This window comes from Cheilinus undulatus, linkage group 22, assembly GCF_018320785.1.
Source record: "Cheilinus undulatus linkage group 22, ASM1832078v1, whole genome shotgun sequence".
In the NCBI taxonomy this organism is placed as follows: Eukaryota; Metazoa; Chordata; class Actinopteri; order Labriformes; family Labridae; genus Cheilinus; species Cheilinus undulatus.
This window is the reverse complement of record NC_054886.1, coordinates 4,303,411-4,326,457: the sequence shown is the minus strand read 5'-3', so window position 1 is coordinate 4,326,457 and position 23,047 is coordinate 4,303,411. Positions and strand designations below refer to the sequence as shown.

General features: G+C 40.1%; 1 protein-coding gene across 1 annotated transcript; it reads right to left on the bottom strand.

The window, feature by feature from the left end:
* Positions 1 to 3,248: 3,248 nt before the first annotated feature.
* Positions 3,249 to 8,582, bottom strand: LOC121504927. The gene is made up of 5 exons (XM_041780035.1): positions 8,537 to 8,582; positions 8,095 to 8,433; positions 3,761 to 3,871; positions 3,615 to 3,649; positions 3,249 to 3,494 (listed from the first exon to the last, which is right to left on the bottom strand). The coding sequence occupies exons 1-5, from the start codon at positions 8,580 to 8,582 to the stop codon at positions 3,351 to 3,353; spliced, it is 675 nt and encodes a 224-aa protein (XP_041635969.1). The 3' UTR covers positions 3,249 to 3,350.
* Between the last annotated feature and the right edge of the window lie 14,465 nt (positions 8,583 to 23,047).

Sequence of the window (23,047 nt, the reverse complement as noted above, 5' to 3'; positions counted from 1 at the left end):
AGTTCACATAAAAATATCACATGGATAGACAGCACATTTATCAAAAAGACAAAAATGTTCTAAAGCAAATTAACATGCAGCACACTAGTTGGACCATGGTACACGGTCTTGACCAATCAGGTTTGCAGGTGCTCTGGCAGAGGACACTGTTACACCATTCCCTTTGGAAACTCAGTAGAAAACCTTTTTAACAGTATTCAAACAAAATAGAAAATAAGGCTGAATTGTTGCAAATGATGGCAAGCAGGATCATCATTAATGCTGCTACAGATTTTAAACTAAATAATGCCATTTTGACTTGAAATGACATAACCTAAATATAACCACTTGAGCTTACATCTGTTTTCCCTGCAGGTGTGTTTATAAGACTAACCAAGACATAAAAGCAGCATCAAATAAAGGGTTCTGTCTTTGGTAATAACTGTCTTATTCATTGCTTTATTTTCAATCAATACTGAAATTTGCAGTTCATATTAATGGGGATTTTGCAGAGATTTATAACTTTCTCTTCTTCTTTTCAGTTCATTTTATGTGACGTGCTACAGATACAAGGGAATATTATTAATATGAATGAAAAGTAGTTCTTCCACAAATTTAATCTGCTGTAGAATCTCAAGTCCTCATTATTTGTATTTATGAATTCTCCTTTCTTACTCAGTTTAAAGTGATCCACCAGTTCCTGGTACATCCTTAATGTTCAGTCTGTGCAGATTTTTGATCACACATTCACAGTACCACTCTTCTGCCAACTATCCTAGTAAAGTTTCTCTATCTGGGAAGAGCAAACCTGTCTGTAGTGAGATTTTCCCAATGGGAGGAGCCCCTCAGTGCAGTGTGCAATAGGGGGCAGAGCCCAATGTGGGTGATGCTGAGCATTCGCCTGCTCAATGCTGCCTTACCATTCCTGTGAAACCTGTGGGGTACGAGACAAAAACAGAGAAAAAGATGTTTGCAACCCACCAATAAAACAATACTTAGAAGTGCTAAATGGAACAAAAAGTATCTGACAAAAATTATTACAATAGAAGGCTTGACAACAATATAATCGGAATAGATTGACAGTTAAATTTTAAGTGATAAAAAAAATGTATGAATTGACTATTAAAATCAGATAAATCTATCTTTGAGTGTGTTACACTTTATAAACTATGGTGTAATAGATTTTTGAATATAATTGATAACTTCAGTAAATGTTTGTGTTCATTTGTAGAGGTCATGTCATAGTACTAGCTGGTTAGCCTGCTAGATATCCTTAAGTAAATACAATGATTAGAAATAAAGAAAATGCATGTTTTAAAATGAAACACGTTTATGCCGTATGTGGAGATGATAGCAACTAAAAACATGAATTATATCCATATATATATATATATATATATATATATGTCAAAGTGTTTTTTCGGCAGCTTGCACAAGGGGGCGCTCTCACGCTCCCTGTGAGTAATTTCGGGGCTTCTGGGATACGTAGTTGGAACACTACAGTCGGAAATGACTGTAGATCAAACGTCAGAGGTGGAGACCCTGGGGTCAAAGAGCAGAGTGATCGTTCCAGAGTGCGTTCCCTAACCACTTGACTACCGGCATGTCCCCTTCTGTGTAGCTTTTGCAGTATGCTTGCACTCTGACTGATTAAGATTGTCCTCTAGGATTTCTCTATATTTTGCAGCATTCGTTTTTACCCTCTATTATTACAAGCCTTCTAGGGCTGGCTGCCAAGAAGCATCCCCACAGCATGATGCTGCCACCACCGCGCTTCACAGTGAGGACGATGTGTTTATGGTGATGTGCAGTGTTTGGCGTCTTGTCTGATGGCCTAAAAGCACCATTTTGGTCTCATCATACCAAAGAACTTTCTTCCACTTGACTATGGAGTCTCCCACATGCCTTTTGGTGAACTCTAGTTTAGACTGAATCTGAGTTTTCTCCAAGTGTCTTTCTCTTTGCCACTCTCTCATAAAGCTTTGACCAGTGAAGAACTCAGCCAACAGTTGTTGTCTGCAGAGTCTCTCCCATCTCAGCTGCTGAGGCTTGTTACTCCTTCAGAGTAGCCATAGGTGTCTTGGTGGTCTCTCTCACTGAATTCTTGGGGATGTTCAGTACCTTGGAAATGTTTTGTCTCCATCACCTGTGTTCTTTTGTCTCCATGGTGTAATGGTAGCCAGGGATACTAATTAACCAGCGACTGGACCTTCCAGACACAGGTGTCTTTATACTACAATCACTGCTCTCATGTGATCTCCAGTTGGCTGGACTCTGTTGAATTATGTCTTTTACTTTAAAGGAGCTGAATCAGGGGCGGGGCCAGACATGTTTAAAATCCGGGGCTTAGCCCAAACTAAAGATGGCCAAGGGTCGGGCACTTCACTAGAATTTTTATGCACAGTTTTATGCACCTTTTTTAAAATGTTGTTCAACATAGAAAAAAAATACTTCATTAATAACATCATTTTTTCTCACCTGACTGAGCTAAAAGTGTCATTATCATTCTAAAACAATGATCCACCATGCTGGAGACCAGTAATTTTTACTTCTGCCTCCTAAAAATGTCGTAAGTTTACATTTTAAGTAAAATTGCATAAGTAAGGTAGGAATTTGGTGAAAAAGTTTACAATTGAAACTCTTAATTGTGGTTGGAGATATTAATTTATTCACAAAAATGCTGAAAATTGTATTTTTAGAACAATTCTAAAAGTATTTTTACACTGCAGTGAGTGTATTGATATAAAAGAGTATTAGGGCCATTAAAAAAACGGCATGCCTTTTTAAAAATTCTGCAATAAAGTCAAACTTCTGTCGTTTTTATTAGAATTTCTAAAAAATGCATACCATATTTTTTGTTAAATGTCCCTAATTCTCCTCCATATATATGTTCTTAAAAGTAAAGAAAAAAATAAAGATCTGATTTTTTAAATTACTTTGAAAATTACATTTACATGCTGTTATCAGCAAGGCCATAAGCAACATACTAACAACCAACCTGAAAGATTCGGGGCTTTTAAGAAAACATTCTGGGCTGAAGCCCCCTCACTCCGCCCATGAGCTGAAAATTTATACAATTACTTTTAAATTTTTGTTTGACATTATTTATTTTATTTTCATCTAACCTTTATTTAACCAGGTTGGTCCCATTGAGATTAAAAACCTCTTTTTCAAGACCTGGCCAAGAGAGGCAGCAGGAAAAACACAAAGTTACAGACATTACTTTGTAGACAGTTATAAGAAGGAAGTATGACATAAGATTGGGACTTTTGACCCTTGTGATATAAATGTAAAGTTTTTTAAAATGTTGGCACTTCTAGAAACTATTCAAAACACACTGTTGCATTAAAAAGAAAGCATTATTTCTGTTTTCAGTTGCAGTTGCTTTTTGTCTGTCTTGTGGCTGAATAAATACAATCTGGTTCCACTTCTCTGTCTGAAGCCTGTCTGTGGTTTCTCTCTGCTCTTGGATGAAAAGTCACGGCGGCATAGTTCAGGTCATCTGAGCCGGGACCCTGTGAATCAAATATTTCCAATCACACATTAATAACAATCATAGGAATATTATTGATTATTAATCATGTTTTGGTGGTTTCATGTCAGCTAAAGTACAGAAAAACGAAATGAACGTTTACCTCATTCTGCTGTGGGTTCTTTTCTTCATTTTGAGCTACGTTACAAATAAAACATGGTCAGCTGTAGATATAGCTGTGGTTTTTTCACTCATACAGTTTCAGTTTGATAAAAAGGGATGTGAAACATGAAGAAAAGTCAGTGTCACCTTTCTGAAGCTGTCTGATTTTAACAGCCAGACATATGATGATCATTACGAGGACAACAGCCAGACCAGCCAGGATCAGGAGCATCAGCTTTGTCATTCCATCCAGATCATCTACAACAAAACAGATCATGAAATAACACTGTTCAGCTCAGTGCTTGTGGCTCACAATCTGATTTATTTTTTTAGATGGACATAAAAGAATGACTTTCATATGGAGCTGCCCCTCTTTTGCAAATGTAATAGCCTCCACTCTGCCTAGAAGGTTTTCCACAAATTTTGGATGTTTCTGGCTCACAATCTCCATCCAAGTTCATCAAAGGAGCTCGCTAGGGTTGAGGTCAGGGCTCTGTGCAGGTCAGTCTAGTTCTTCCACACCAAACTCATCAAATCATGTCTTTATGGTCTGTGCTTTGTGCACTCTCATGTTGGAATAGAAAAGGACCTTCCCCAAACTGTTGGAAGCATAGCATTATCCAAAAGTCTTGGTATGCTGAAGCATTAAGACTGGCCTTCACTGGAGATAAGGGGTCTACGCTAAATCCTGAAAAACATCCCAATACCATAATCCCTCCTCCACCAAACTTTACAGTTGGAACAATGCGGTCAGGCAGTCCATCCAAAGCTTGGCATTGGACTTGGTGATGCGAGGCATGCATTTAGCTGCTCAGCCACGGAAACCCTTTCCATGAAGCTCCCGCCACACAGTTTTGGTACTTACATTAACCACCAAACTGTGAAAAGATCTGAGTGATTCAGGGCATATTTAGGGAAGTTTCTGTAAAAGCAAATTCATCGTTATTAAGAGAACATCTGTGAAAAAATTCACTGATGAGTCGGAGGCAGGTATTTAAAGCTGCTGGTGCCTCTGGAGTCCCAACAACCTCTCAATGCAGAATCCTTCAGAGGCTTGCTGATGTGTGTGAAGCTGTATTTCAGCCACCCTCAACCAACGCCCACAAGGAGAAATGATTGCAGTGGGCTCAGAAATACATGAAGACTCATTTTCAAACAGTCTTGTTTCCTGTTGTGCAACCCTGGATGGTTCAGATGGAGGAGTAGTGGATGGTTGGTCTAGTTTATGTCATGGAAATAAAGGCTGTCGACAAAGATTTTTAGTCATAGTTTCAGTTGACAAAATTAACACTGCATGGTACAAAAAGAAGAACTGTGCCTTCCAGAGTAAAATTGTCATGAAAGATAACACCATGCTGCAAAAAATCCCACTGAGCCCTTGGCTGCTAGCTGGAGACATAAAAGGAGAAAAACTTAACCTTACTGAGAACCTGTGGAGCATCCTTTAAAGGAAGCTCTATAAGGGTGGATGGAGGGCAGTTTACCCCAGAACAGCAGCTCTGGGAGGCTATTCTGGCATCCTCAGAGGAAACACAGGCAGAAACTATACATGGACTTACAAGTTCAACGGTTGAGAGAGTTGTTAAGGTGATATCAAAGACGGGATCTTATGTTAATATAGAACTGGATCTGTAAAAATGTTTTTCATTGAAATAGCTCTGATTTTGAAATACCTTTATAAATGACCTCCTAATGCAAAACATCACAACAGATTTCTGTTTTCAGTCCTTTTGAAACTAGTGAGTGTTTTGAAACTCTGTTTTGAATAGTTTGGGACACTAGATTTTAAGTTATTTTGCAAAAAGATGCCGTTGTCATCATTGGTAATGTTGTCAAATAAAACCCAGATAGAAATATAATTGTTGAGGACTGATAAAGCTTATACCGAGGTTTTAGGAAAAATTAAAAAACAGTGTATGCATATGGAACATTGTAGAGCAGCTGTTATGCATAAAAGAGAAACATAGTCTACAGTTCTTGTGCAAGTGTGAAAATGAGTGTGAAATGCTTGTTGCAGCTTGTTTGGCAGTGTCAATGCTGTGTGATCTGAGGTGACAAAAACAGACCTGTGAACACAAACGTCTGTGAAAATCAAGTCTGATATGAGCCAACAAATATCTACTGACTGTCTTTTGTCAACTGATCAACTTTTCTACATTTGTAGTAAGTTCATCTGAACATGCAAGGTACAAAACCTGCAGCATCATCACTACACTCATCAGACCTGATGTTCAAAACAACATGAAGTATTTATGAGGTATCAATATTTTAAGTTAAGTTAGATTAACTCAATTGTACTTGAATATGGCCCACAGATTTTTAAGCACTGGAGACTAAAATACATGAAGCTTTAGCATAAACTGTTTATCACTGGAATCACATAATCATACTTTCTACTTTAAATGTAGTCAAATGCCGCTCATATTGTGACACATTTCAGTGTCTGTGTGCAATCGACTCGGTAATTTCATTCACGCTGCCAAAGTGTCAAACCACAAAAGCAACGCTTTCATCTTTAACATGCAAAATCGTCTTAACAGTGCATACCGCATAACAGACAACATCAGATCATATTTAAATAACTTCCTTTGACTTTTAGTCCTAAAGCACAATGCTCAAGAGCATGCTGGGAAAATTCTGCCCCCATACCCCTCTTAAGTTTTCCATCAGTATAACTGCGATCAGTGTAGTCGGTTTTGTGGAGAAAGAAAACTGAGGAAAATCTTGGCATGTCAGGACATTTCACACCTCTCCCTTCTTCCATTCTTTCTCTCTTCCCGCTCCTGTGATCAGCTGATTATGGGCGTTCCCTCTCAAGTACTAAGCTAATCAGTTTCTGCCACAATGTAATTTGAACAATCATCATGCACCTGCCATATTCTATATCTGTCATTCTCTCTTTTACAGTCAGCCGATCATTTCAATGCGACCCGCCTCCACCCCAGCCACCTCCTTTCAGTTCATCAGCATCTAGTCCAGATCTTCCACTCATCTCATTCTGCATACCTCAGTCTGCTACTCCAACTACTGACTCTGACTCTGTTTAGCTTTTTAAATGAAGTGTTAAAAGATTTTTTTTAGTATATACAAGCCGTGTGTATTGAAAGTATGGTTGCGAGATGGGCAAAGGGTGCAAGCATGCTGACTAGACATGAGCAGAATAAAAAATTATAAGGATGTGGTCAGATTTACACGAGGTAGATAGGATCATTCCAGATAGTTGATAAGTGCACATAAGCGTCAGAAATAAGGCACTTAACCACAGAGAGCCTTCTCACACAATCTGAGTAACAGTGAAAAAATGAATCATATAGGAATTTGAGTACAGTAAATAGATCATTGGTTCCCAATCTGGGGTCCAGGACCCCCAAGGGGGGCGCCAAAAATGTTAGGGGGGTGGGGCTTTGTCTGCTCTGAGGCTGCCAAAACTAGATTTGCAAATATTGTTTAAAACCGTGATAAAGCAGTTATTAAGTACTTTATACAAAGGTCTTTTGATAACAAAACCATGCATAGGCCTTTTTTAAGGTTTTATCAGTGAAACAATTAAAATTTATGTTGATTTTTAACAGCAGTATGTAATTGTTTCTTCTCTCCTGGGTCCTGGGGGGGCTCCAGGGAAAAATGGTTGAGAAACACCGAAGTAGATTAAATTAGAAATTAGTGCAGTGAATAGATTAGTTATTAGTAGGGTAAGTAGATGAATTAGTTCTAATATACATATGAGGTGAAGCATGTGGCCACAGAGAGCCTTACAGTATTTGAGTGACATTGAAAAGTTTAATTACTTGCAACATTTGAGTACGGTAAAAGCCTGCTGCCGTCATGTTGGTATTTGAGGGTTAACAGTAAGTAGTTAACCTGATATAAGATTGCAGAAACTGTACTCAGCAGGACAGTAGCCTCTCAGTACATGAACAGGTGGTTGAAGCTGGAGCTGTGTTTGCAGTTTGGAAATATTTTGTCATAAATGAAGATGACAAAAGCAGAGTAGAGTGCTGACTATGCTGCTAACTTGTCAGGAGGACAGAATGGGAAACATCTGATGTAATTAAAACATACTTTTAAAATAATTTGGGTGAATACCCAAGTTTAAGAGCTGGTACCTGGGCTGAGAAAGGTATCTGGTCTGTAAAGGTGAATGTGTAAACATGCTAACGGATGCATGTACTGCTGCAAATGGCGTCGGCACAGTTTTAAATCATGAGGGGCTTGGTTAAATTATTGTACTATGCTCTCAAAAGTGTTATGAGTTGGCTTCCTATTCATCACATTAACACTACATGGAGATATGGCTAAACTTTCATCTGGTTCATACTTCCAAAATAATTCTAAGAACTGCCCTAGAGTTCATATTTTTGTTCGGTATGGGCAAATACCCAAATTTATGTACCTATGCTTAGGCTTAAAAAGTAGTATCAGTGCATCACTAACCCATTCAAAGGAACTTAAAAGATGGAATAAACTTTGTAGAAACTTACCCTGCACCTCCAAAAATGTAGCATCAACAATCACTGGATTTCTGCCCACCTTATACCCACAAAAATACAGCCCAGAGTCAGATGAATCCACTTCTTTGATGTGGAGAAAAACAGTCGAGTTGTTTGATGTCATTTCAAATTTTCCCTTTTGAAATCCACTGCAGAGTCTAGCAGGTTCACCATACTGAAGCATGTGGGCCACGCAGGGAAACTCTCTTCTGATGACCAGTTTAAACCAGGTAATCTGAGTAGGAGAACTGGTAAAGTTGGAGCAGAGCAGTGTGACATCTTCACCAGGCTGGACCTCCAGAGTGTGAGACTCAGAGCCAACCATCCAAACTGAAACAGACATGTGACCACTTCAGCTGAGGATGTAATAATTTAAATCTCTAAATGATAATCAGAGCAGTCACTGGTGAGGAGTAAATAGTGTCGTACTTACAGAGGCTGCAGAGAAGAGAAGCTGACACCAAGATAAACTTCCTCATTGTGCACAAGACTGAGTGACTGTTATCACTCTTTATACAGCAGATGTCCTACATGAGGTTTAAAGAGGCGGAGTCTATCAAAGGGGCGGGGTCTGTGCAGCATAGAGATGCCATTTACTATTTTAGTAACTCAAATGTGAAAAGCCTGATCACAACCAATCAGCCATTTTTTTTATTTCTTTATTTTCTGATGTGCATCATAATTTAGTTAGGTGCTCTTACTGGATGGCTGTTCAGTGACTTTGAAAACAAAACACAGAAAATTTATCGATTTAAAAAGGGTTTTGATACAGTCAACCATGACTTAATGTAAAGATGTAAAGGTGTGGTGGAGGAGGGCTAGCTCATGACTGGCTGAAGACATGGTAACAGGATGATCTTTGCTCAGATGGCCAACCACAGGTCAAGATGCCTATGCATGACCTGTGACGTCCCACAGGGCTCAGTACCAGGAACTGAATTATTCTAATAAAAATAATGCCTGTGAAAGATAAGCTCTAGCAGTGATGAGAAGACTGAGTGCATGTCACAGTGTAAAAGGATGGTAGCTGACTTCGCTGTGGCTGTTATGTGGTGAGCGTGAACAGAGATTAGAGGTTTAATGAGACTGCACAGACGCCATGATTCTCTTCCTTTTCAGAGATAACTGGTCGACTGAAGTTTCCTGGAATCTGATTAAATTTAGGAAATGATTTCAGCTATTAAAGCAACACCAAAAAAAAAAAAAAAAAAAAAAAAAATCTCTGAATATGGGTATTTAGATGGACACTTCTGTGTCAAATACATGTGCATGGTGACTGCCCTCTACAGGTGAAAAGTAGCTACTACAAATGCCTGTGGTGCCCTCTGTCATCCTCACAGAGCTCAGCGGTTACCATTCACTGTCTGCAGCTTGTAGCAGCTGGAAATTCACATCTCAACCAATCAGAGACATTCCCTCTCTGATAGCATCAACTTTTGGGCCAATGTGGCATTCATGTGGGATCTGTGGCTGAAATGTGGCATGGCAAAACGTATGAGGGCCAAATCAGAACCACATTTGCTCTGACGTATCTCCAGACTTTTCCCCTCAGTGAGTCTTTGGTAACTGGAGCATCTAACCCAAAAATTACTTCTGACTTTTGGGCCATGTGTGGTTTTTAATTGGCAACAATGACATGGCAGAATATATGAGCGCCAAGACAAAACCAGATGTGTTCTGCTGCACCTTTGACACTAGAGGGCAGCAGAACACATCTGGTTATGCCTTGGTATTGGAGTGATGATGATGATGATGACGTGGCTTCACCTGGTAGACAGAGAGTGCTTTCACACAAGACCCAGTTGTTTCAAATTGATTCAACCCCCTCCCCCTTCCTCTGCTGGCTTGCTTTCACACTAGCAAGACTGATCCCTTCCCAGGCTCACTAGTGTATAGACTCAGTCTAACACAACAGGTGGGGGGTACAAACGTAGCTGGTTTACAAACCCACCAAGGAGGAGAAAGAAGAAGCTACCATGGCAACCACTTGAGTCATTACCTGGGCAAAGTTTGTTTTTATGTTAAGATGACAAAAAGTCTGTCCTGCCACCATGGATGATTTAAAACCACCTTTGGCGATGCCAGTGTCTACACATCTTTGAGCAGCTCAGAGGAGTTTATGGCTTGTGCTGCATGGAAACAGCGTTTTTTTTAGGCATCAGGAGACTTTTATTGCTGTTGCATTTCATCTCACTGACTCCAACCTGCGTTCATCTGTAAGGTGAGTCAAAACAGACTGTTTGTTGATTTGATTCTGATGATTTCTACCCACAGTCACACATGATTTGAAAGAAAATCTGACTACTCCCCCTCAAGACTTTTTACGGAAATGGATTTCTGAACTCATATTTGTGTTGATATGATCACACATGTGTGTCTAATCACTCCTGGTCTATAGTTAGTGTCTGTGTGACATTTTCAAAACCAAAGTTTTTTTCTTCTTCAAAAATAATCCCGTCCCCATGCACAGCGTTTCAGGAGCATCTGCGTCCACACAAAGGTGCAGAAACACGCTTCTGTAAAGATCCCACCATATCAATAGTCTGTCTTTTACTGTAGAGCTGAACAAGTTTACTCACAAACAGAAATAATGTCCTGACATGTGGGAATTCTCTTACCGTTCCTCCGTAATGCCTGTTTTCTTCTCAAAATTTTTCCATTAACTCTAACTGGGTCAGATCCAAACTGCTGACATTGGTGGAGGGTCCAGTCAGGTGTCTGTTTTGTCATCACAGTTGGAAAAGCTGTGTTTGTGCAAGCATGGAGAAAGTTCTGTAGCAAGTCCAGCACAACTTTTGCTGCATCCAGCGTTGCTATGGAAACAAAATTAACATCGCACACCTGTGACAAACAGAGGAGAAACTGGAACACAGTTGGACGTTTCAGGGCAAGTTCTCCATCTTCCCTGTCTGGAAACGTAGAAAACGGAGTTTCCAAAAATCTCCATCCTGTAAGTTTTCAAAAATGAGTGTTGTTGGCAACCTCTATTTAATGGAGCATGATTCAGAAAGGCCTGTTCTGTTTAATCTACGATTCAAGGCATATTAAAATACAAATGAAAGAGTTAACTTTGTGCAGTAAAGTGATCTATCTATCAATCGATCGATCGATCTGTCTGTCTGTCAAAAAAATCTAAACATTTATGTGGAGGGTAAACAACTTCAGATTTGGGCCAGATCTGGCTTGTGAATTGCGTGCGAATGTGGGCTGAATAAGAGGTTTGGTGTTGATGGGTTTAGGTTCTAAGACTGTCCGTCAGTCAGATCTAGGCCATATAAGAGCCGTAATTTCTTAACAAAACTCTCCCATAAAGGTTTTCCTCATGAAGCTCAGATATGGATCATATTAAATACAGGTCTTGCTTTGTGTGCTGGACCATATCAGAGCTACTGGAGTTTTACTAACAGCGACTGCTGTGACCCTCTAGGACTGCTGATAATGCTGGGCTGCTGCCTGACCTTTACTATAAGAACAGTTTTACAAGGACTACGATTAAAAACACAGAAAAGAGAGTGAAATTATTCCAGCTGCACAAAAAATAAAAAAATAGACAGATACTTTATTAATCACAAGGGAAATTCAAGTATATACTGTATATTATATACAATATGTCTGTGCTGATATGTTGAATTTCTGGAAAGAAGCATACATTTAAATGGACTCGGCTATTATGTTAAAGTAGGAAACTTCTCTGTCAACTTTGCACATGCATTAGTACACTGTTTAGACTATTAGATGACACTAGCTTATATGGGAAGTGAGAGCATGACACTGAGGCTGTCATTTTAAACCAATAATTGTGTTTCCCTTCACAAAAAAAAGACCATTTCATGATGAATTAGTCCATAAAAGTATGCCATAACACAAACGTGGTAGCCTCAAACTAGAAGGGGGGAATAAAGGTGTGAAAAGGGAAAAGGGAAAGGCTGGAAAAACAAATATCTGGTGAAAAAGAGGGAAATGTGGAATATAGGGGAATAACGGTGAATATTTGGAAAAGTGGTTGAAAGGATAAGAAGGGAAAGAGGGAAGGAAGGTGGAAAAAGTAAAAAAAGAAAAAAAAGCAGAATACAATGAATAAGGCTGTGCTAACACTGCAGTTAAAGTGACCAAAATCTATTTTTTTAAAACTCAAATTGAATTTCTTTATGACAGTTTTAATATCAGATTCAGGCCACTCTCATATGTGGTATTTAATCAGATGCATATCTGATCTTCTGGAGTTTGACCGCAGTGTGAACAGAAAAAAAAAAAAAAAATCAGATCAGAGCAAAAGATCAGAATTGAACATTAAGGCCTACAGCGTGAATGTACCTAAGTGTTGGGGTGAAGAGCTGGAAATAAAGGCCTTTGCACACTGAGTCAGTTTTTCATTCAAAATTTTAACACATCAAAGAAGAAAAACAAACTTCAGAGGTGTTAATCATTCTTGCACACTGATACTGAAACTGTCATCTGTTTCTTCCTTCCGGTTCACCTTCTTGCTCACTCAGCCCCTCCTCTCTCTCGCACTGAAATCTCACTTAAAACACTGTGATTTGTCTGATTATGTTGGTATCAACCACAAAATCTATAGTGTGCCAAAGTTTGTACTCACTGCCATGAAACAGTCTGAATAAAGACGTTGCTCTCCATCTCTCCAACCTGGCACGGTGCTGTGATGAATGAGCTGGTGCTGAATGACCATCTCTGTCAGTGAGTGTGTTTCAAGGAGGCACAGAATCATCGTCACTACTTTTTTTCTCTTGGTGGTACGACACAATTCACCATATTTTGAGAGGCATCTGGCTGCAGACCTCTATGGTAGGGCGTTCAGCTGTGGGCCTCTACACTGGGGTTGCTGCTCTCAAACATGGCGGATGAACGAGAGGAACACAGAACACATTTAAAAACTTTTTTAAAGCCTTTTTTTTGTTGGTTTTAACCAAAGTATTTAATTTGTGAGAAAATATTAAGGATTCAAAATGGTGCAACTTTTTTCCTCCTATGAGGATTACGAGACATGATACCATCATCTTTATGCAAAAATAAGTGATAATAAGCACAAAAATGTAAACGATTTTACCACTAAAGACAATTTTTTAATCTATTGTTATCTTTTGTGAAAATACATTATGTTCAGTTTCTGTTTTCAGTGAATTTCTACCGTTAATGTCGATCCTCAGCAGTTGTAGCTAAAAGTATTAATTGTGAGACAGCGATGATGTCATAATGAAGAACTAAGAGGAGAGATAGGAATTCAGAATGTTTGTGAAAATAGAAAATAATTTGGACTATTTTAATTTTGATTCAATTAAAGATTAATGAAAAAAGAGGTGCCTTACACATGGAAATACATATGCACACAGAAAAATTTCTCACTTCGACACAATCCGAAACCAGTAATTACTGAAAATAATATATAAATGTGAGCATGCAAAGAGCTTGGTGTAACCTTCATCAGATGATGGTTTTGTTCATTTTTACAAAAACAAACAAACAAACAAACAAAAAGCAGCATGTACAGAGTCAAGTTTGGAACAGATTTTCTCCAGAATAAGTGATATTTGTCTTGCATGTTCTTTTTTGCACACATATGATAGAAATATAGAGATGAAGGTTTGAAGGTTTTCTGGGGGAAATATTTTTTCAAGTAAGACTTAAGAGCTATTCCTGCTCACTAAAAAGTGCCATCTGGTTTGAGATCCACACCCTGAGCATCGCTGCTCTCTGCTGTTGCATCATACAGAACAATTGTCTGTTGATTGTTCTCTGTTGCAGACCGTTTTCTGCTGTTTGCTTTTGCATGGAACCGCAGCGCTGCATAGGTCACATCATCAGAGCCCACATTCTGTAAATAATACACATTAGAATGAGATAAATGTAGACAAAAACATGCAGAAAAATGCAAAATCAGAATAAAAATATTTAATATCTCCTGTAGCGGTGGATTCTGTTCCTCTTTTTGGGCTAATCAACAAAAATAAAACATATGCTCAATTAAAAGTTAAAAATTTAGCTGGTTGTTTTACAGAAAATGATGCATTTTCAAATACCTGCAGGACTGTTTCTGATTATAACAACCAGAGTTAAGATGACAATCATGAGGAGAACAACCAGACTACCCGGGATCAGGATCATAGGGCAGCTTAATCCAACAAATGTTCCTACAAGAAGAGTAATAGAAGTCACAATTCTGTCTAAAAACAAGAATTTATTAAAAATGAAAGGCTGTCACTTTATAACGTCTTACCTTGGACTTTAAAAGACGTTGCACTGACAATAACGGTGGTGTTATTTTTGTTAAATCCACAGAAATACCACAGAAAGGCCGTGTTGAAATTCACCAAAGAGAGAAGCATTTCTACCAGCAGTTAACATGGAGGAGATTTGTCTGACACTGGATGTTTTGTTCAGTCTGAATCAGCCGATGTGAATGGGCATACTGCTAAAATTGGAGCACAGCAGCATGATTTCTCCTCTAGGCTGAGTGTCCATAGTATGAAACTCACACACGGAAAAGGAAATACAACCTGAACAGAGGAGAGAGTCATCAGAAAAAACTACTTTTTGTTTTACAACAGACAGCTTAAAACAGTGGGTAATTCTGGGAGTGCACCATGCAGAGTGATAATATAAAGATGGTTGTACTTACTGAAGGTAAAGAGGAAAACTGTTACCAAGGTAACGCTCATCATCATCGGTACGGTACGCCTGCACTGTAGTTAAGTTTGTTACTTAGTCAAAGTGGGTTAAATATGAAAAGAGGGAGTGTTCAGTAGCAGTCTGACTCTTACTCAGCGGATAAATGTTTGCTAAGTAGGTCAACATGTACTTTATAGTTAAACAGTGTAAGTAGAGGGGAACCTCTCCTGCTGTGGTTTAGCTGCTGTCTCTCACCTCTCCAATAAGCAGCCTTCAGCAGAGAGAATGCTTTGATATGAGCACGTGCAGTTGACACCTTGCAGACAGCGGGGCAGGAGTCATGTGAGTTTATGAAAGTTTGGTCTGAGGTGTGAACTGTGATGGGAGGAGCTGTGATACTGGAGGATGTTGATTTACCACTGACATGATCCTCACTCTCAAGCCTACAACTTCAACATACTTTCTCTTCATAATTAACCAGCGACTGGACCTTCCAGACACCGGTGTCTTTATACTACAATCACTGCTCTCAGGTGTTCCCCATGATCTTCTCACTAACTGTGAGACTACGGCACCAGTTGGCTGGACCTCTGTTGAATTATGTCTTTTACTTTAAAAGAGCTGAATCAGGGGCGGAGCCTGATATGTTTAGAATCTGAGGCTTAGCCCAAACTAAAGATGGCCAAGGGTCGGGCACTTTCCTTGAATTTTTATGCACAAATTTATGCAAAAAACTGCTTAATTGATAACATTTTTTCTTCACCTAACTGAGCTAAAAGTGTCATTATCATTTTAAAATAATGATCCACCATGCTGAGTCAAGTAATTTTCACTTCTGCCTCCTACAAATGCCTTTAAGTTTATATTTTAAGTAACATTACATAGGTAAGGTAGGAATTTGGTGAAAAGGTTTACAATTGAAACTCTTAATTGTGGTTGGAGATATTAATTTATTCACAAAAATGCTGAAAATTGTATTTTTAGAACAATTTTAAAAGTATTTTTTACACTGCAGTGAGTGTATTGATATGAAAGAGTATTAGGGCCATTAAAAAAACGGCATGCCTTTTTTAAAATTCTGCAATGAAGTCAAACTTCTGTTGTTTTTATTAGAATTTTTTAAAAATGCATACCATATTTTTTTTGTTAAATGTCCATAGTCCTCCTCAGTACATACGTTCTTAAAAGTAAAGAAAAAAATAAAGATCAGATTTTTTAAATTACTTTAAAAATTACATTTACATGCTGTTATCAGCAAGGCCATAAGCAACATACTAAAAACCAACCTGAAAGATTCGGGGCTTTTAAGAAAACATTCTGGGCTGAAGCCCCCTTACTCCGCCCATGAGCTGAAAATTTATACAATTACTTTTAAATTTTTGTTTGACATTATTTATTTTATTTTTGTTCAACCTTTATTTAACCAGGTTGGTCCCACTGAAATTAAAAACCTCTTTTTCAAGGGAGAACTGGCCGAGAGAGGCAGCAGGAAAAACACAAAGTTACAGACATTACTTTGTAGACAGTTATAAGAAGGAAGTATGACATAAAATCGTGACTTTTGACCCTTGTGATATAAATGTTAAGTCATTTAAAATGTTGGCACTCCTAGAAACAATTCAAAACACACTGTTGCATTAAAAAAAAGCATTATTTCTGTTTTCAGTTGCAGTTGCTTTTTGTCTGTCTTGTGGCTGAATAAATACAATCTGGTTCCACTTCTCTGTCTGAAGCCTGTCTGTGGTTTCTCTCTGCTCTTGGATGAAAAGTCACGGCGGCATAGTTCAGGTCATCTGAGCCGGGACACTGTGAATCAAATATTTCCAATCACACATTAATAACAATCATAGGAATATTATTGATTATTAATCATATTTCGGTGGTTTCACGTCAGCTAAAGTACAGAAAAAGAAATGAACCTTTACCTCATTATGCTGTGGATTCTTTTCTTCATTTTGAGCTATGTGACAGAAATAAAACATGTTCAGCTGTAGAAATAGCTGTGGTTTTTTCACTCATACAGTTTCAGTTTGATAAAAAGGGCTGTGAAACATGAAGAAAAGTCAGTGTCACCTTTCTGAAGCTGTCTGATTTTAACAAGCAGACATATGATGATCATTACGAGGACAACAGCCAGACCAGCCAGGATCAGGAGCATCAGCTTTGTCATTCCATCCAGATCATCTACAACAAAACAGATCATGAAATAACACTGTTCAGCTCAGCGCTTGTGGCTCACAATCTGATTTATTTTTTTTAGATGGACATAGAAGAATGACTTTCATATGGAGCTGCCCCTCTTTTGCAAATGTAACAGCCTCCACTCTGCTTGGAAGGTTTTCCACAAATTTTGGATGTTTCTGGCTCACAATCTCCATCCAAGTTCATCAAAGGAGCTCGCTAGGGTTGAGGTCAGGGCTCTGTGCAGGTCAGTCTAGTTCTTCCACACCAAGCTCATCAAATCATGTCTTTATAGTCTGGGCTTTGTGCACCGTGGCACACTCATGTTAGAATAGAAAAGGACCTTTCCCAAAAATGAGCATTGTTCGAAATATCTTGGTATGCTGAAGTATTAAGACTGGCTGTCACTGGAGATAAGGGGTCTAGGCGAAACCCTGAAACACAGCCCAATACCATTAACCCTCCTGTGATGCGATGCTTGCAAGCTTGGCCATGGAAACCCATTCCATGAAGCTCCCACACAGTTTTGGTGCTTACATTAACCACCAAACTGTGAAAGGATCTGTGGCTGATTCAGAGCACCGACGGATTTGTTCAGATAAAGGCGTATTAAGAAAAGTTTCTGCGAGGCAAATCCATCGTATTAAGCGAGCAGCTGTGAAAAATCCACTGATGAGTAGGAGACAGGTATTAAAGCTGCTGGTGCCTCTGGAGTCCCAACAGAATCCTTCAGAGGCTTGCTGATATATGTGAAGCTGTATTTTAGCCACCCTAAACCAGCGCCCACAAGGAGAAATGATTGCAGTGGGCTCAGAAATACATGAAGACTATTTCCCAAACAGTTTAATTCACTGATGAATGCTGTGCTACACTGGATGGTCCATATGGATGGAGTAGTTGGTGGATGGCCACCATGTCCCAACAAGGCTGCAACAACAGCAAAGAGGTGGTAGAGTCATTGTCATGACCCAGGTTTTGGTTTATTATGTCTCTGAGTTTTCCTATGGTTTCCCTTTGTGAATTCTGTGATTTCTAGTTTGACTTTGTATTTGGTTTAGTTCTTGGATGTTATCTGTAGCCCTTGTGTTTCCTTTGTTCAGCTTTTAGTGTTTAGTTCAGTTTATTTAGTGTTTTATATAGTCTTTGTGTTTCTGTGTATTTTGGGCTTTTGTTATTTTCCATGTGTCTAGTTTTTTATTGTATTTAATAATTCCCTGTGTTCCATGTTTAGGTTTTCCCCTGTGTTTAATGTGTAGTACTTCATGTATTTCATGTCTAGTTTATTTCCCTGTTTCATGTTATGTTTTTGCTCCTTGTGTTTTATGTTTAGTTAATTCCCTGTTTCATTTTAAGTTTCCCTGTGCTTCTTGTTTTGTTTCATGTTTTAGTTTTACTCCCTGTGTTTGAGTTTCCCTCCTTGGTTCTTTGTATCCTCCTGTGTTTTCAGTGTTTTTGTAGTTTAGCTTCTTGTGCCCAGTTTTCAGTCCTTGTGTGCTTCTTGTGTTAGGCTCCATGTTTCCTGTTTTATTTTGTAGTTGCCTTCCCTTGTGTGTGATTCCAGTTTAGCTTCCTGCCTGAGTTTCCCTCCACTTTGATTATCCTTCACCAGTTTCACCTGTGTCTGATTGTCCACACCTGTCTGCCATTGTTAATCACTCCCTGTGTATATAAGCTCTGTGTCTCCCTGTGTCTGTGTCGGTTCGTTGCAAATGTCTTCCTCGTGTCAGTTACTCCTCGTGCTTCTTTTGGATTTTGTTTAGTTGATTTTGATTCCAGTGTTTTAGTTTCAAGTAAGTTTGTTTGTTTAATTAAATCAGTCATTTCAGTTATCTGCATTTGGGTCCTCCCTTTTGAGATTTTTTGCCTGAAATCCGTGACAGAACGAACCGAACAGTAATGGACCCAGCAGATGCTCAGGTTAGTGATGAGCTTTTTGAACTCATTGATTTTTTGGTTCCTTATTATGGACTGTGGAAGGACAAAAAGACTCACCCCTTGTACAGAGGAGCTGCTCTTCGAAGGGCAAAGAGAGAAGCTGCTCTAAAGCCTGAGCTCAAGTTGTCCCTGCCTAATTGGCTGCTAGTTTTTCGTTGACTCTCCGGAGATAGAGTCCAGCTTCCAGTGCCCCAGAGAGTCCAGCTTCCAGTGCCCCAGAGAGTCCAGCTTCCAGTCCCCCAGAGATTCCAGCTTCCAGAGCCCTAGAGCCTCAGCCACGTGTCTCTAGAGCCGCAGAGCCTCAGCCACGCATCTCCAGAGCCGCAGAGCGCCGTCTGCCACCAGTCCCGGCAGAGCGCCGTCTGCCTGGCCTGGTTTACAAGAGACACCACTGGAGGCTATTCTGCCTCCACCTCCTGGCTCTGCATCACCTGAGGCTGCCCGGACCCCCTCTCCTGGCTCGACATCAGAGGCTGACCGAAACCCTGCTTCTGGCTCGATGTTGGAGACTGCCTGGACTCCAGCTCCTGATTCTGCGCTGGAGGCCGTCCACACCCCAGATCCTGATTCTTCGCTGGAGGCCGTCCAGACCCCAGATCCTGACTCTTCGCTGGAGACCGTCCAACCCCAGATCCTGACTCTTCCCTGGAGGCCGTCCAGACCCCAGATCCTGACTCTTCCCTGGAGGCCGTCCGGACCGCAGATCCTGATTCTCTGCTGGCGGCCATCCAACCCCAGATCCTGACTACCTGCCAGAGGCCGTCCAGACCCCAGATCCTGACTCTTCGCCGGAAGCCATCCAGACCAAAGCTCCTGGTTCCTCATCTGTGGCCGTCCAGACCCAAACTCCTGGTTCCTCGTCAGTGGCCGTCCAGACCCAAACTCCTGGTTCCTCGTCAGTGGCCGTCCAGACCCAAGCTCCTAATTTCCTCATCTGTGGCCGTCCAGACCTCTGTTCCTAGCTCCCTGTCAGAGGTCCTGAGGGAGACCTTGGCTCCTGGCTCCCCGTCGATGGTTCTGACCCCCAACTGTGTTCCTGGGATGCCCCTGGGCCGCCCTCCTGAACCCTCGTGTCCTCCTGGGCTGCCCCTGGCCGCCCTCCTGAACTCTCATGCCCCTCTGGGCTGCCTCCAGGCCGCCCACCTGATCTCTCGTGCCCCTCTGGGCTGCCTCCGGGCCGCCCACCTGATCTCTCGTGCCCCTCTGGGCCGCCCACCTGAACTCTCGTGCCCGTCTGGGCTGCCCCCTGACAGCCCACCTGAACTCTTGGTCCCTCCTCCTGGCTCCCCTCCTCCCACCCTGCTTAATCAACTGTTTTAGGTTTTTTTCTTTGGGACGTCTGGAATCCGTCCCTTGAGGGAGGGACTCTGTCATGACCCAGGTTTTGGTTTATTATGTCTCTGAGTTTTCCTATGGTTTCCCTTTGTGAATTCTGTGATTTCTAGTTTGACTTTGTATTTGGTTTAGTTCTTAGATGTTATCTGTAGCCCTTGTGTTTCCTTTGTTCAGCTTTTAGTGTTTTATATAGTCTTTGTGTTTCTGTGTATTTTGGGCTTTTGTTATTTTCCATGTGTCTAGTTTTTTATTGTATTTAATAATTCCCTGTGTTCCATGTTTAGGTTTTCCCCTGTGTTTAATGTGTAGTACTTCATGTATTTCATGTCTAGTTTATTTCCCTGTTTCATGTTATGTTTTTGCTCCTTGTGTTTTATGTTTAGTTAATTCCCTGTTTCATTTTAAGTTTCCCTGTGCTTCTTGTTTTGTTTCATGTTTTAGTTTTACTCCCTGTGTTTGAGTTTCCCTCCTTGGTTCTTTGTATCCTCCTGTGTTTTCAGTGTTTTTGTAGTTTAGCTTCTTGTGCCCAGTTTTCAGTCCTTGTGTGCTTCTTGTGTTAGGCTCCATGTTTCCTGTTTTATTTTGTAGTTGCCTTCCCTTGTGTGTGATTCCAGTTTAGCTTCCTGCCTGAGTTTCCCTCCACTTTGATTATCCTTCACCAGTTTCACCTGTGTCTGATTGTCCACACCTGTCTGCCATTGTTAATCACTCCCTGTGTATATAAGCTCTGTGTCTCCCTGTGTCTGTGTCGGTTCGTTGCAAATGTCTTCCTCGTGTCAGTTACTCCTCGTGCTTCTTTTGGATTTTGTTTAGTTGATTTTGATTCCAGTGTTTTAGTTTCAAGTAAGTTTGTTTGTTTAATTAAATCAGTCATTTCAGTTATCTGCATTTGGGTCCTCCCTTTTGAGTTTTTTTGCCTGAAATCCGTGACAGTCATGTTTTGGGAGGAGTCATGTTTGAGGAAAATCGATGCATGTCAGGACATTTCACATCTCTCCCTTCTTCCATTCTTTCTCTCTTCCCGCTCCTGTGATCAGCTGATTATGGGCGTTCCCTCTCAAGTACTAAGCTAATCAGTTTCTGCCACAATGTCATTTGAACAATCATCATGCACCTGCCATATTCTATATCTGTCATTCTCTTTTACAGTCAGCCGATCATTTCAATGCGACCCTCCTCCACCCCAGCCACCTCCTTTCAGTTCATCAGCATCTAGTCCAGATCTTCCACTCATCTCATTCTGCATACCTCAGTCTGCTACTCCAAGCACCTCATTGGTTCATGGTCCAGCTTCTCAGAAGTGTACATCTGATCCTGCATCTCTCATCAACAACCACACGGATGTCTAGACTCCTAGGCGGGCTATCCTACTCCTGCTGTCTGCCTCACTACCAGATCAAGTACATGAAGTCATCATGAAGGAGTCTGACTGCCTAAGATACTGCCCATTTCTCTCATTAAATTTGTAAAATAAATAATAAAGTTAGTTAAGTCATATTAACATAGTTGTATTATCTCATGATCATTCACTTCCTTTACACTGATTTAAGATCAACATAAATCCCTTTTTTTAAACTGACCCAGGAGACATATTTTCAGAAGCAGCTTTTTGTTGTTTTAATATACCTTTTTCAAACACTGCATTTTGTTTTAAACCTGCTGAAAAAAAATGATGAATGAATGATATTTTTTTAAGTACAATTATATCACTCAGATGGAGAGAATTAGAAATAACAGAGTGTCTCCAAATTAAAAGCCTCCTTTATATTAGAATCAGCTTTTTTGGCCAAGTATTTCTACACAACAAGGAATTGGACTCTGTTCAGCTTTTTAAATGAAATATTAAAAGATTTTTTCTGGGATATACAAGCCGTGTGTATTGAGAGTACGGTTGCAAGATGGGCAAAGGGTGCAAGCATGCTGACTAGACATGAGCAGAAAAAAAAATTCTAAGGATGTGGTCAGATTTACACGAGGTAGATAGGATCATTTCAGGTAGTTGATGAGTGCACATATGCATCAGAAATAAGGCACTTAACCACAGAGAGTCTTCTTACACAATCTGAGTAACAGTGAAAACATGACTCATATAGGCATTTGTTTACCCGCGTTAAAAAAAAAACCCTTTTACTTGCTAATTATAGTGGGAAAATGGTAAAATTAGCGTGCAAAAGCGTTTTTTTTAAAAACATGGGTAAACCTGCTATCAATCGGCAAGTGACTCCCTTCCCATTGCCAGCAGACCCGAGTGTGATCGCCAGCAGGCGAGCTGCATGGCTGTTTTTTTGCCTCAAGCTGATGTCATCACGTTGGAGACATCATCATCAGCATCAGATTCGCGATGCAAGACGGTTCTACAGTGAGTCGCAGCAGTCTGAACTGAGCGTTGCAGCTCGAATGAAGCCGTCTGATGAAGTCATCAGCAGTTCAGCCTGTTAAGTCGTAGAGAGGGGGTTTAAGAACACAGCAGAGAGAAATGTGAAAAGGGAAATATAAATCTCATTTTGAAAGGCTATATGCGCCCATTGCAGCACAGCAATGAATAAACACAAATAAAGACACTGAAATGCTTTTCTAGCTCAGTCTTTCTATAACAAAGATATCCACTGAGAATATTTAATGTTCTGTTGACATATTCAGCTCCTACAGCCTGGAATTTCTCATGGATTATCCAGTAAAGCGCAGTGCTTCCTACTTATGAGCCAAATGAAGTTAAGGAGAGCCGTTTCTAAACAATGTTTCTATTTCAATTTTTCACATCTATCTGCTTCTTGGAAATATTAGCCAAACATCAATCTTTTTTAATGATTTAAAACAGAAACTTAAGCCTGTCCAACTCCGGTCACCTCCATCAGCTGTCATCTGGCTT

Excerpts from the sequence above, each read along its gene's own strand:
- LOC121504927 (XM_041780035.1), bottom strand. The coding sequence starts at position 8,582 with ATGAGGAAGTTTATCTTGGTGTCAGCTTCTCTTCTCTGCAGCCTCT. Across the intron at positions 8,434-8,536 it reads TTCTCTTCTCTGCAGCCTCT|TTTGGATGGTTGGCTCTGAG; the intron begins GTAAGTACGACA and ends TGTCTGTTTCAG. Across the intron at positions 3,872-8,094 it reads TACATTTTTGGAGGTGCAGG|ATGATCTGGATGGAATGACA; the intron begins GTAAGTTTCTAC and ends GTTTTGTTGTAG.